The sequence below is a fragment of the Micropterus salmoides genome, unplaced genomic scaffold (genome assembly GCF_014851395.1).
Source record: "Micropterus salmoides isolate LMB-PRFRI ecotype aquatic unplaced genomic scaffold, ASM1485139v1 Ms_hic_scaffold_18, whole genome shotgun sequence".
Classification (NCBI taxonomy): domain Eukaryota; kingdom Metazoa; phylum Chordata; class Actinopteri; order Centrarchiformes; family Centrarchidae; genus Micropterus; species Micropterus salmoides.
The window spans coordinates 18,744,404-18,758,221 of NW_024040928.1; the positions used below are offsets into that span (position 1 = coordinate 18,744,404).

Genomic DNA, 13,818 nt, shown 5'->3' on the forward strand with positions numbered 1-13,818 from the left:
CCAAACTTCCGGTGTCCTCTTTAACGAACGATTGGTCGACGTAGACGTAACGTCATTTACGTAGACAAACATGGCGGACGTGATGTTGTTCAGCTACATGAAAGAAAGCACCAATTAATTTTGACTAATAGATATAGGCTAGATATCCATATAAAAAATATGTACAACCTTTAGAGAGAGTACCAGAATTTAAATATTTGAGGTTATGGTTTGATGTTATTATCATACAAAGCACATGTAAACTGGTGAGTGGCCATTAAATGTTAGACCAGGGAAACTATCAGTAGCTAAAGTTACTGGAAAGGAACACCACTGAAGTTTTAAGTGAATGTATGTATACCAAGATCAATGATGGGTTTTGAATGGAATATAGTGAGATTCCCGAAAAACATGGGTCTGAAAGAGTTAAACGATAGTCGATCTGTTGTTTAAAGAAATGTTCCCCCATGGGTTCTCCCAGATGTATGTATTAATTTTAAAAGTGGAAGAAAAGAAGAACTGGCCATTAACAGATAACATTCATCTTATTGTTAAAGATCACGTTCAAAGAAACTTCTATACATTTTTGACAATGTAAAAAAATGGTTAAGATTTTTAATGATGGGCAAGTGGGTATATATCAGAATTTAATGTTAATATATATCAAAGACTGGCCTATACATATTTGGCATCATTGCAGTCATGATTGTCCATTAGTGGATAGAGCAAGTAATTTACTCAGATTAAGCAGCAGCTCACAGAGCCTTGTCCCCAAAGCAAACAGAGAATACGATCTAATGATAGAAATCCACAAGTTGCTTTTAAGACTACAAAGTATGGGTATAGAAGTGCAGTTTTGTTCGCTGCTCATTTGGTTTTTAGAGGCAATGAGCAAATTGGCAAAGAAGGCTCTTAGAGGGAGAGAGAGAGAGGCAAAATCTGTGATTAGAACAACTGCAATTGACACCTGGTAGAAGGAATAAGATACAGATAATAAAGGAGACATTATTATAGCCTAATGTACAGAAGTACAAAAGCTTAATCATAACCACAGAGAGGTTCAAGGTTCGGGCACGCAGGTTTTCACTCTACCTTATAAATATTTTTAAAAGGTCAATCAACCTGTGTCAGTGGAAGATGTAAAACACATTATCATGCTCTCTAGCCTTTTTATATATACTGTCTATGATCCTAGCAGGCTGAATATAATTCAGAGAGGCAGACATCAGGAAAAAATACATGACACAGGGCAGGGATGGAGATTAAAATCACTGCTGACCCACAGGACAGGACTGTAGGGAAATCAGAAGAGGGGTTGGTAGGTTATATAATCCAGGCAGGATTAGGAAATAGGGTGTTTGTTGTGTTTGCTTTTTCTAAGGACCAATCCGTGTTCATGATGATCTAACGCCGCCATGACTCCACACTACGACACAGTAGGTGGCGCTGCGAGGTAAATTTGTTTGCGAGTCTCTAACTAAAAACAAAGAAGAAGAAGAGACATGGCGGTTGGGAAGCAGTTGAGTGTTGTTTCCATGTGAAATGTGTCTGGTAATTATGATGTGTTTACAATTTAAATATAAAATTTAGTCTTTTATAATCCGTGAAGAAGTTACTCAAACGCCGTTAATTAAATAATAAATCTTGTGTGAGTCGTAACGCAGGGGCCATTCATGTGCACACTGGATGATTTAACCACGTTGTGCTGCAGTTACAGGTTTAGGCTCGATGATCGCAGTGTTAAAGTGATTATAAACTGTGTCCAGCGACACTATATTCTATTGGCTATACTTTTTAATCTGTGATGATATGCTGTTGATGCAACTACAAAGCTTCCATGTGTTTGCTGTTAAGATCTGTCTTGTTTCACCTGCTCAGAAATGGCAAACGTTCAAACCCAACTTGAGAAGGTGGGTAAAACCCCTGTGAAGAAGAAGACAAACAGCCACGCACTGTCCCCACAGAAGGTCAAAAATATCTACTGTATTTTGTGTCGCAGGTCGTATTTGAAACATGTAAGTGCCTCTAACTTTATTTACATGAGTAGCTGTGCTGGTTAATGTGTGATTATTCCAACATGCAACCCTTATAAATGATCTATAATTCTGAAAATATGTTAACTACAGGAAGGCCATGAGCATATGCATGGTATGCTGCATCACAGAGAGCTGGAGACGGTGCTGGGCAAGTGAGTAATATCTAATAAACAAATGTACTGTAATATGCAAGAGATGCAAAACTAAAAAAAGTAAAACACATGATGATGAAGACATTTTGGGCTGAGTTGAGTAAGAGTTTATGCACAACAAATGTCATGGTTGTGTTGTCATGTTATTCTTCAGGAGTATGTCAATAGTCTCTCAATCTCAGTCTCTCTATTGTTCACAAATCTGTCAAAATCTGTGTGAGTGAGCACTTCTCCTTTGCCGAGATAATCCATCCACCTCATGTGTGGCATATCAAGATGCTGATCAGACAGAATGGGTATTACACAGGTGTGTTAGGCTGGCCACAATAAAAGACCACTCAAAAATGTGCAGTTTCACTGTATTGGTGGGGTCCGGAAACCAGTCAGTATCTGGTGTGACCACCATTTGTGCTTCACATAGTGCAACATGTTTCCTTCTCATAGAGTTGATCAGGTTGTTGATTGTGGCCTGTGGAATGTTGGTCCACTCCTCTTCAATGGCTGTGCGAAGTTGCACTGAGGTCGAGGCCCCGATGAGGATGACGAGCTTGCAGATAAGCGTCCCTGAGACGGTTCCTGACAATTTGGGCCGAAATTCTTTGGTTATGCAAACCGATTGTTGCAGCAGCTGTCCGGGTGGCTGGTCTCAGACGACCTTGGAGGTGAAGTTACTGGATGTGGAGGTCCTGGGCTGGTGTGGTTACACATGGTCTGCGGTTGTGAGGCTTGTTGGAGGTACTGCCAAATTCTCTGAAACACGTTTGGAGACGGCTTATGGTAGAGAAATTAACATTCAATTCACGGGCAACAGCTCTGGTGGACATTCCTGCAGTCAGCATGCCAATTGCATGCTCCCTCAAAACTTGCGACATCTAACATATTTTGACAGATTTGTGAACAATATTTGAGAGAAATAGGCCTTTTGTGTATATAGAGAAAGTCTTGCATCTTTGAGTTCAGTTCATGATTAATGGGGGCAAAAAGTGTTGTGTTTATAATTTTGTTCAGTGAATTTTAACATTTAGTTTGACTACATAAAAAGAAAAGAAGAAAAACATGTTTATATTCCTTAAAGTAAGGTATCAAAAAGAGTGTTTCCCTGCCATACAAAGATAATATAACCATGCACAACATGCACTGACCCAAAACTCTCATGTTGTGTTTTGATCTTAAAATCTGTTGCAGAAGCTTGAAGCCGGGACTCTGACATCTACTCAAATCTGACCAAAAATATGGTTTATTGTTGTTTTTCCACAGCGGCTCATTTCATGAATGTCAGGCGTGTAAGCAGTCCTCCATGGGTTTAAATGAGTATGCTCGGCACATCTCCACCGCTGAACACAAAGCCAAGTTGAAGAGCTTAATGTCTAAAAATGTAAAGCCCATCTCTCTGTCTAAGATTCTGAGCCCTGAGACCATGGGCCGAATCCTGGAGAGAAACAAGAAGCTGAAGAAAGAGGAGTAAGAATTTCACGTTTAGTTGTTATTGAGTCAAAATGATTGCTTTTGCATTTTTATCACTTTATGATAAAATATGTTGTTGTTGTTTTGAAACATGGTCTATTTCCATTACAGGAAGAAAGCAATGCGAAAGAAAAAAAAGAAACTGAAGCAGATGGCTGGTCAGAAACTTGCAAAAATGCAAGAGGGAGCCGTGAGAAAAAACACGGTGGCGTCCAAAGTAGTGAAGCTGGAAAACTCCAAACAAGTGAACAGGAGGACGCTGCAACAGATGCGGAAAACCCAGCAGGAAGAAAGCAACAATGTGGTTGTACAAAATAAAGAGAATAAAGTGTCCAGTCATCAAAGAGAATCAACTTTGCAGAATCAAAGTGAAAGATTTGCTTGTTTGCCCGGAGAGCCTTCAGGTCGAACTTGGCATCACCCTAATGTCCGGAACCAGTTCACCCGGTCAAGTCACCAGCTGAGGCATGATGGCAACTTTTCTGTGAACAGTCAGTGCAGCAAAGTCCAAAGTGAGAGCTCCCAGACAGACAGACTTGTTAGAAGATCACACATCACCCAAACAGGTGTCACCAGCAAGCCAGAGCAGATAACCATCAGCCAGCATGACTATTACAACAAGCAGTACGAGTGTCCATCAGACTTCACCAGTGATCACCTCCCTCAGAACGGAGCCATCTTCTTTGATCATGGCCAGAAGGAGAGTACGGCATCTTCTGAGCGAGGACAGGAAGGTCCACGTTCAGCTCAGCCTGACTCTGAAAATCGATCGGCCAACGCAGCTCCCATACGGGACATCGATGTCAGTGCGATGCTGTGGCAAATCAGAAGAGCGCTTGGTGTGAGGGAGCCGTGTAGAGCAGATCGTGAAGCCCGGAGGCAGAACGGCGAGGGAGGCGTCCGGGCGGCTGATCACGGGACCACGCTGCAAGTTGGAAGTGAGAGGAAGCAGCCGGCAGGTGGCTCCTGCAGAAACCACGCCGAGGAGGCCGCACTTCACACCCCCTCTGCTGCAGCTACATCTGTGCAATCCTCACCGGTCAACAAGCCAAAGCAGAAAACAGCCAGGACGACACAAGGGATGACTGAGAATAGCTCAGCGGTTGCAAGTGACTCAAACGGACCTTCAAACAGCAGGGAGACCGAATCTCCCACCTCACACAGCCAATGTTTGGGCACGTCCTCTGAGCACAACCTGACAGTCGCCCGCAGGGTTCGAATAGCCCACGAAACAGGGAAATTTCAGGGAGAGAAAGAGGCTGAGCTTAAACCAACCCTGAACACGTTGTTCAGCTTATCAGGGGCCAAGAGTAAGTTGAGCTGGAGGGAGAAGTATGAGGAGATGAAAAGAAGGAGACAGGAGGGGGGCAGAGGCAGGCCCAGGTAAGCCTTTTTTCATCTTTTCAACTGTTTCCATTTTACCCTGTGTTTTCCAAAAAAAATGTGTTTTTTTCTAAATCTATTCTTTTAATTCTGTGTGGTAACAGGTTTGGAATTAAGTTGACGAACCCTCCATCTGACCAAAGAAGCGCAGCGGACAGTGACTTGCCTCTGTCAGAAGGCTTCCATTGGGAGTCGCTCCCAGACAGTCCTTCGGGGGCACACTGGACTGGGCCGCATCCTTCACCGCCGGGCGCGACGCGTAATAACTCTTGCACAGAAGCACAGTCAGATTCTCAGACGCAGGAGCCGTTGGAGCAGCCTGGTTCCGCACAGCAAAGCTGCAGCAGGCAGACGGTGGAAGTGGTGTCTGTGAAGGTTGAACCAAACTTTGAGGATGAGAATGGAGACGTCAGTAGTGCCAGCAAGAGGAAACAAGAAGTAACAGTGAGTAGCTTACAGTATTTTTAAGTGTAGTTTACAGCTGAATTACATCTGCTTGCTGATACATTTTTATTGTTGAAATTGAATTATAAATTATTCTTACAGCATGACGGCCTTTCTGATAAGGAGCCATTTGGAAAAAAGAAGAAAACAAAGTCAAACGCGGGTAATTCTAATATTTTGAGTGCTGTTGGGTCGTCTTTTTTTTTTTCTTCTGATGAAGATTAAGCTCAGATCAAAGAATTACTCTTAATTAAAGGTTAACAGGAGTACAGCGGCATATGTGAAAAAAGTTTATATAAAACCTTTTGTAGTGAACTGTCATCAATTGAGTTGCATTGTGGGTAATGTAGAACCAAGCCAAGAAGAAGAATGTGGGAATAAAAAAAATTATATCTCTGGTTTTGCTGCATCAATTTCATCTATTCTATTCTATTTCATCTATTTCCAGTGCGATGCTCAGTCAGCGGACTATTCTATTTAAAACATTTTCATTTTGAAACTCACCTCTCCCAATAATGTTTGAGATTTCTTGGGTGATTATATGGAAATATTCACAGTTTATATTTTGCCCTTGTTTTCCTGACCTGTAGACCAGGACCAGATGGACCAGCTGTTGGCTGTGTCTCTGAGGGAGGAGGAGCTGAGCCACTCATTACAGGACTTAGACAAATCTCTGATCCAGGCCCGCAATGCCCTGCAAGCTGCCTACACAGAAGTCCAAAGACTCTTACTATTGAGACAGCAGGTACAAACACCAATGCAGAATCCTCTTTTAAATCTCTTCTGAAAACTCACTCTGATTTAAAGGCTTTTTCATAACTGATGGTGTTTTTTTTCATTATTTTATCTTGTTTTATATCTTTTGTTTACTTTTCTTGCATGTTTTAATTGCAAAGCACATTATTATAAAATGTTCTATATAAATGAAGTTATTGTTATTATTGTACTGAAGAAAATTTCACAAATCTTTTTTACCTTTTCATGGGTGTACATTAAATTGTTCTCCCTGCTGTTTTCAGTGTACTGCTGAGGTCAACAGTCTGAGAGCCCAACGCATTGAGATCCTGCAGGGGATGCAAGGTACAGTAGAGTTACCCTTTGCTTTAAATGGCTTCACTGCTCAGCAAATAGTTGACCTTTTCCTTTCTTAATCTTTTTCAGGAGGATACTCGGGAACATCTAATGTGGCAGAGAAATCCTCCACCTCCTCAGCTGGGGCTGCTACTGCCCCCATGCAACCAAGACACTCTCCCCTTCCTTCCTCTTGTGCCTTCCCCACCTCCTCCAGCCAGCAATTACCTTCCACAAACCCAGCATCTTATATCAGCCAACCTCATCTAACCCCGCTTGCCATGCCAAAAATACCAGTAAAGCAAAAAATCTGCCAACAACCCACAGCCTCGTGTAACCCAGATACACCTCAGGTTCTAGTGAATCAACCTGTGCCCCTGTTTCCCTCTGATTTGCTTCCTACACTGCTGGTTACATCACCCCACTTAGCTGCTCCTACAACTGTTGTTAGTTCTCTCAAACAACCCAAAACAGAGTGCTCTACATCAACGAATACAAATCCTTATCCTGAATCATCTGCCAGGCTGCAGGAGCAGGTCACGAGGGAGGTTTCAAAGGACTTTGTAAAGACCGTGAGTTTGGCGAGAGAAGAAACTGACAGCGATTCTGATGAAGAGACGGGAGGAAATCTCTGCAAAGTGCCGGCACCAGAGAAGCCTGATGGAGGAAACGAGAGCGATGACTCGGTCGAATTGATGGAGCCCTCCGACCTGGTGGTCATCGATATTGATGAATCAGACAATGAGGAGAGCGTCTCAAATGCTCACCAAGAGCCTCCTCAGATGTCTGTCAGCGTGGAGTTCAGTTCTTCGAGTACACAGACGTTTCAGCAGAATGATGATGATGAGAGGTGACTTATGTACATATTATGCCGCAGAATCTTGAACATACCGGGGATGCTTTACTTGTAAATGTGAAACATGACCAACTTTTTTTCTCTCCTGACCACTCAGAAAAGATAAACCTACACCTTTGCCAGTTTCTCCAGGTGAGCATTGTTTCTCCTGCTTACATTAAATTTAAATCACACAGAAGATTTTAAGACGCACAGCTGTAAAAATCTTGTTTTCGCTGTAATCGTGGGTGCAGAGGTGGTTGACGACGAGGAGCCATCCTTGGGAGAGTTTCTAAATCACACTGGCCCTGTCCACGGCCTTCAAGTTCACGAGGGCCGGTTGTACACGTGTTCAGGGGACAACACAGCGCGGGCCTACGGTCTGGTGGTATGTTGATTTTTATTTTATTTTATTTATACCCTCTTCTGTCAAACTGTGTCCCTGCTCAAAACTGTATTCTTCCTCCGACAATAAGCAAATATCATCAAACCACAACACTTTAATGTGAGTGTGTCCTCAGTTTGTGATGCGTAAAATATAAAATCTGTAGCCTATATATTTTATATCCGTGTATCCAGAACAGGGAGTGCCAGGCCGTGTTTGAGGGTCACACGAACAAAGTCAACTGTCTGCTGGTGTCGTCCCTCCCAAACAAGCCGGCACGTCTCTACACTGGATCCAGCGACCAGACCATCCGCTGTTTCAGCACAAAGGTACACAACAAGAAAAAATATCCTGATACACATTTTCTCTTTGTGATTTGTATGTGACATTTCTTTATTACTGGGGGGCTGGGATTCATGTCATTGGTTGGTTGATAGATTCATCCAAGAAAGAGTTTTTCATAACACCCTTTTTATAACTTCTCTTCAGTTCAGTTTTGGACCTGTTTCTGTTATAAATTTGTCCTTCTGGCTGCTGACCAGCTTTAACTTAGCTGGGGATTCAGTGTGACACCCAGTACTTAGAATTTACTTGCTGAGTTACTTATGGGTTTTTAACCATCATACTTTAAATTATACACCCACTTCTGTAAGCCTAGCACTGCCCCTTATCTTGGGATTCGCACTTTTTGATGTTCTAATTTGGTGATTTATTTTTTCTCTGACCTCCAGTCTAAAAAGTGTCTGGAGCAGACTTCCCTTTCAGACAGAGTGTTGTGTTTGCATGTCGCCTGGAACTTTCTGTTTGCTGGACTCGCCAATGGATCAGTGACTAGCCACGACTTAAAGGTGAGTGAAATGATTTCAATACAGGAGAAATAACCTTTACACATCTATTTGGTCTTGTGCTTAATTTCACTACTATGAGTGGTTGGTATTTACTGTATTACGTAGGGATGCACATAATGTTCGGCCACCGAAATTAATCGGCCAAAAATTAGGGATGCACCAAAATGAAAATTCTTGGCTGAAGCCGAAACTAAATATAATGAAAATATTTGCTGAACACCGAACAAATACATTCACATTTTTTCCAATTATTTTGCCTTTTTTTTGCATTGCATAGATTAAATTAGTAAAAATGTGATTTTTCGTCGTTCCCACAGGATTTGGAGAGACTATGGTGAGTGGGTCCGAGGCCCGAGAGGGTCCGGTAAAGTAAATTACAGGTGTCCTTTTTAGTTTTAATTTACACATTTAATATGTTTTATACTTTCTGTGAATATAATGCAATTAATCTTGTTTTAATACTATATAGACATCTTATTTTGAAAACCGCTAAATTCATCAAGTCCGACCCAATTAGATAAATAATGTTGTATGTGGTTCTCGTATTGCGTAACATGAAGACTTTATAGCCTCTCTTCAGCTGGGACTCTCATACTGCAACACTTGTCTTTATAAAGAGAGAAGCTGACAGGATATAGACGCTAACCTGCCTGTCAGCTCGCACTGGTCCGTTTCAGTTACCATAAAGGCTTGAATATGTGTGCACTCCAAATGTAGGTGCAGCTAGCTTGATCAAGCCTTGGACCCACCCACCGTAGTCTCTCCAAATCCTGTGGGAAACACTGAGTAAAAAGCACATTTTCACTATTTAATTTATGCAATGATAAAAAAGGCAAAATAAATAAAATAAAAAATGTGAAAAACCTTGTTCTGGAAGTTTTTCATTATATTCTGCTTCGGCCAAGAATTTTCATTTCGGTGCATCCCTAGTATTACGCAGTGTGCAGACTCTATTTTAAAGCATACCTTTCTGATTTTATCTTCTATAAGCCAGAGTAATTTTCTGACAGCTGCTTCTTCAGTATCGATTAACTCTCCCTCTCTCATATTTTTTTTGCCTCATTCTGACCTCTCTCCTTAGACTCTGAAGCAGATAGATGTGTTTGAGTGCCATGGCCCACGAGGCGTGAGCTGCCTGGGCACAGCGCAGGAGGGCGCCCGCCGAGTCCTGCTGGTCGGCTCCTACGACAGCACCATCAGTGTGCGGGACGCCAAGAGTGGCCTGCTGCTGCGCTCGCTGGAGGGACACACCAAAACTGTGCTCTGTATGAAGGTGAGGAGATAAACCCACTTCTGAACACTTCAACTGTTAAACTTTAAAAAATAATTTTGCCCAGATAGGGAGACTAAATAATTTGAGATTTTACTTTTGTTCAACTGGAAATGTGTTGCAATGGAGACTTAAAGAAAACTTGAAGCTGCCTTTGTACCACATAGCCATGTGATTCAGTCATGAAAATGTTATTTACTGTTAATTCTGTTCAGAAAGCATTCAGTCTGTATTCAGATTCAGATTTTGCCACCTGCAGATGCTTGTCAGATGTCTCCAAAGTTACTAAATATGACATTCATATATTCATAAGGCTGTAAATAGTTTAAATGCTGTAGTAAATGGCTGTATTTTGACTGAACTTTGGTTTTAAAAGGTTAGTTTTTATATTTCTTGTAGATGAAATGTAGATTTTGTTTGTACATCAGGTGTACTGAATTATACTTCCTTTTTTTTTTCCAGGTGGTGAATGACCTAGTTTTCAGCGGCTCCAGTGACACATCTGTTCACGCCCACAACATCCACGTAAGTGTTAAGATTCCCAAGAGTTTGAATTATCTCTTGTAGCACTTCAGATCAGAATCTGAATCAGAATCAGAAATACTTTATTGATTGCCAAGGTGAAATTCTTGTGTTGCAGTTGTTCATTTTGCCAATCAAGACATTAAAGGAATAATAATAATGATAGAAAGTTGTTAATTAGAAATTAAAAGAAAATATAAAAATCTAATAAATATTTTTTAAAAGCAGTGTGGAAATTTGTACGGTATTTTACATTAAGTGATAGAAGTGTAATGAATAAATAGTAATAATAATGAATACTGATAGTGTTCAGGTGGAATGTGATTAAAATCTTTAGAAATTGCAGTATAATTCTTGCAATACTGCAGTTTGTTTTAGTATAGTATAAATCAATTAATCTGAACATTTCTTGTGTTAACACAACAATAAAAGAGAAATTGAGATTGTTTGGATTCGTAATCTTAAAATCATTCAATGTTAATTTGAGTGTCTGTCTCGGTTTGCGTTTTGGTTTCTGTTTCAACTTTATGCATTCGCTGTCGCCATGATTTTTTTCCCCTTACATCTTTTTTTGTAGACGGGTGAGTTGGTTCGTATCTACAAGGGTCACGGTCATGCCGTCACATCAATAGTTATCTTGGGGAAAGTGATGGTGACTGCTTGTCTGGATAAACTGGTCCGAGTTTATGAGCTACAGGTACACTGTTTATGACTCAATTCAGGCCACCTTTTTGAAGATATCTAGTGTCATGTTTTTAAACTAAACCCCATATCTGTCTGTCTTGTGAATTATCTTTGTATTATTCATTTGAACGTTTTTTCTTTTTAGTCCCATGACCGGCTGCAGGTGTACGGTGGCCACAGTGATATGGTGATGTGCATGGCCGTGCATAAGAGTGTGGTGCGTGGACTAAAACTAGCCCAGCCATATTTTACCATTTAAGCTTGTACAACATTCAGGTTCATTCAGGAAAAGATGGCTGAAAATGCTTGAATTACTCAACTACCATTTTTTTGTCTCACACAGATCTATACAGGCTGTTATGATGGCAGCGTTCAAGCTGTAAAGCTCAACTTGATGAAGAACTACCGCTGCTGGGTAAAGACTAAATTTTTGATATGTTACATCAGATTTTAAGATTTGTATCAATTCATGTCTGAGTACACACTTTTGTTTACACACTCTTACAAGAAAAACACGTTCTTCTTCTTCAAGATATTTAATAATTATAAGATTAGTTACACTTTCTGATTGACTTGTGTCTTAACATATGTCTTTGTGACCTTTGCTCTCTTTTCAGTGGCAGAATTGCTCTCTGATCTTCGGCATGGCGGAGCATCTTGTGCAGCACCTCCTTAGTGATCACAGCAACCCCAATCTGCAGACGGTCAAATGTCGCTGGAGGGGCTGCAGCACTTTTTTTTCCACACAGCAGTCGGTTAGGCAGGTAAACAACTGATGCCACGTTATTTTAAACAAAGCAAATATGATATAAGCTGACTAATAGCTAAGTTACCAAAAGTGAGCCTTCACACCAAGCACATGAGTACTTTTGGGCGAGTTGAACATGGGAACAATTGCACAGTCTTGTTTGTATTTTTCCTGCAGGAACTGCCTGAACACATGCAGAGCCACGTGGAGAATGACAGCAGAGTGCAGCCTTGATGCAGCAGATGAGGCTGGAGTTTCATCCATTACAACAAGTTCTTTTCAGGATTTTGGGTTTTCTTTCCCATTCATTCCCTGGGCTTTTAGCTTTTGAGGTGCTGATCACATCTCTTTGGTCTTGGGCATACTGTATGACCTCTGTAAGGCTGTTATTGATCCTTGACACTATTGTATGACAGGACAGAGATGTTCATTCTCTAACACTCAGTCAGTCCTGCTCTTAAAATAATTGTCTTCAACTATTTCTTTCTTTAATTGTTTGCAGTTCAAATTATCAGTTTAATTTGAGGAGGAAAATTTTTCTTTACTTTTGGATCTGTTGACAAGGAACGTTTTTTATCACCTTGAAGACATATGAGGCTTTATACACCATAACATATACTATACAGTAAGCCTTGTCATAAATGTCAATAGAAGATGTGAAGCTAATTGTTCAGAACACTTTTACAACTACGCTTTACCATCAACACCTCGGCGAAGCTTTTACAGTGAACTGCCCTCAGTCTTGGATTGGCGATGGGCTCTGAAGAGGATGTAGCATGTTTAAATGTTGCCTCAATCTGGAAATGAAAAACAAAGCTGAAATTCCAGAGTGTTGGAACCTGAACCAATTTAATTGAGTTACACATCAAATCGCAACACCCAGTTTGTTAAAATGCTATTCTGCGCTCCAGTACTCCACCGATTTAACGTTGCACTCCTGTAACATTAACAGACTTGCAATGGAAAATTTAGATCACAAGGATCTAATTTGATTGTTGATTCTTCTTCTTTGTCAGACCTGGTACCTACATTACCCACGATGCAACTTGACTACCGACAGTTCAGTCATAGAGTCAGGTTTTTTATGGCGGCTAATGTACCACTGAGCCACTAGCCTCAAGAAGAGATAAGCAGGCTAGAGAGGGTCTTCTTTCTAACTCACTGCCTCCAGATTTTTGTCTCGTAGTCTTCGGACTAAACAGCAAGAGTGAAGTAATATACAAAGAGCTTTATGCAACATTTCTCACATATGCAGTTGTATTCCCCAAGACCTGTGAAAGACTGATGTGCAAAATTGGTGGAGTTCCCCTTTAAAGATGATGTGCAACCCCCCAAATGTCTGAAATATTTTTCAAACACACATCCGTAGATATTAAGATCATTCTTGGTAATTGTAGAAGGGTCAGGTCTTTACCTTCATGAAGTCAGCAGGACTTTGAGGATTGTGCGAAATATTTTCAAATCCTTTTTAGAAAGTATTCGGTGTTGAAAGGACCTGCATACAAGGGCGGCTGCTCAATTGTGAAAATAAACAGGCTTAACTTGCTGGTATACTGTATTATTAAAGAAGGTGCAGTTTGGGAAACAATTCCAGTGTTTAAAACCCATTGGCTAATATTTAGCAACCTGTACTTTCTGTATAAATAATAAACTACCCGCCTGCTTTCAAGTCAGATTTTTCTCTTTTTTATGAATATTTTTCATATTTTAGTTTTTTTTATTATATAATGACATGGCTTGTTATTTTTCCTGATATCACAATGTATCCTTAATTATTCCTTGGCCCAAACAGTTTTCTTGCACACTTGAGAACTTACTTTAGAAATGGATTCTTTAAGTGGTGACTCTTGGTTATAGAAATGTTTTGCATCATTAAATATGTAATCAATCTATTAATTTATAATTGTTACATTTTCACATTTCCCAAAGAATTGTTGTAGGCAATGTTCTTCTCCTCTATATAACTTTGGACAATGCATATTTGAAAACGTATCTCT

General features: G+C 40.6%; 1 protein-coding gene across 3 annotated transcripts; it reads left to right on the forward strand.

The window, feature by feature from the left end:
* Positions 1-151: 151 nt before the first annotated feature.
* Positions 152-13,494, forward strand: znf106b (zinc finger protein 106b). Of its 3 annotated transcripts, none has more exons than XM_038727072.1 (22): positions 152-330; positions 1,361-1,432; positions 1,858-1,994; positions 2,106-2,167; positions 3,425-3,628; positions 3,743-5,014; positions 5,119-5,458; positions 5,561-5,621; positions 6,049-6,203; positions 6,478-6,538; positions 6,620-7,379; positions 7,483-7,517; positions 7,619-7,752; positions 7,944-8,078; positions 8,481-8,597; positions 9,679-9,870; positions 10,330-10,392; positions 10,967-11,086; positions 11,219-11,290; positions 11,417-11,488; positions 11,691-11,837; positions 11,999-13,494. In XM_038727072.1, exons 3-22 carry the CDS (start codon positions 1,860-1,862, stop codon positions 12,053-12,055), a joined length of 4,194 nt encoding a protein of 1,397 aa, XP_038583000.1. In that variant the 5' UTR covers positions 152-330; positions 1,361-1,432; positions 1,858-1,859; the 3' UTR covers positions 12,056-13,494. The 3 variants fall into 3 exon arrangements, with proteins under 3 accessions (XP_038583000.1, XP_038583001.1, XP_038582999.1); XM_038727073.1 differs by having other exon boundaries at positions 152-245; XM_038727071.1 differs by lacking the exons at positions 152-330; positions 1,361-1,432 and adding an exon at positions 1,457-1,530.
* Positions 13,495-13,818: the final 324 nt, after the last annotated feature.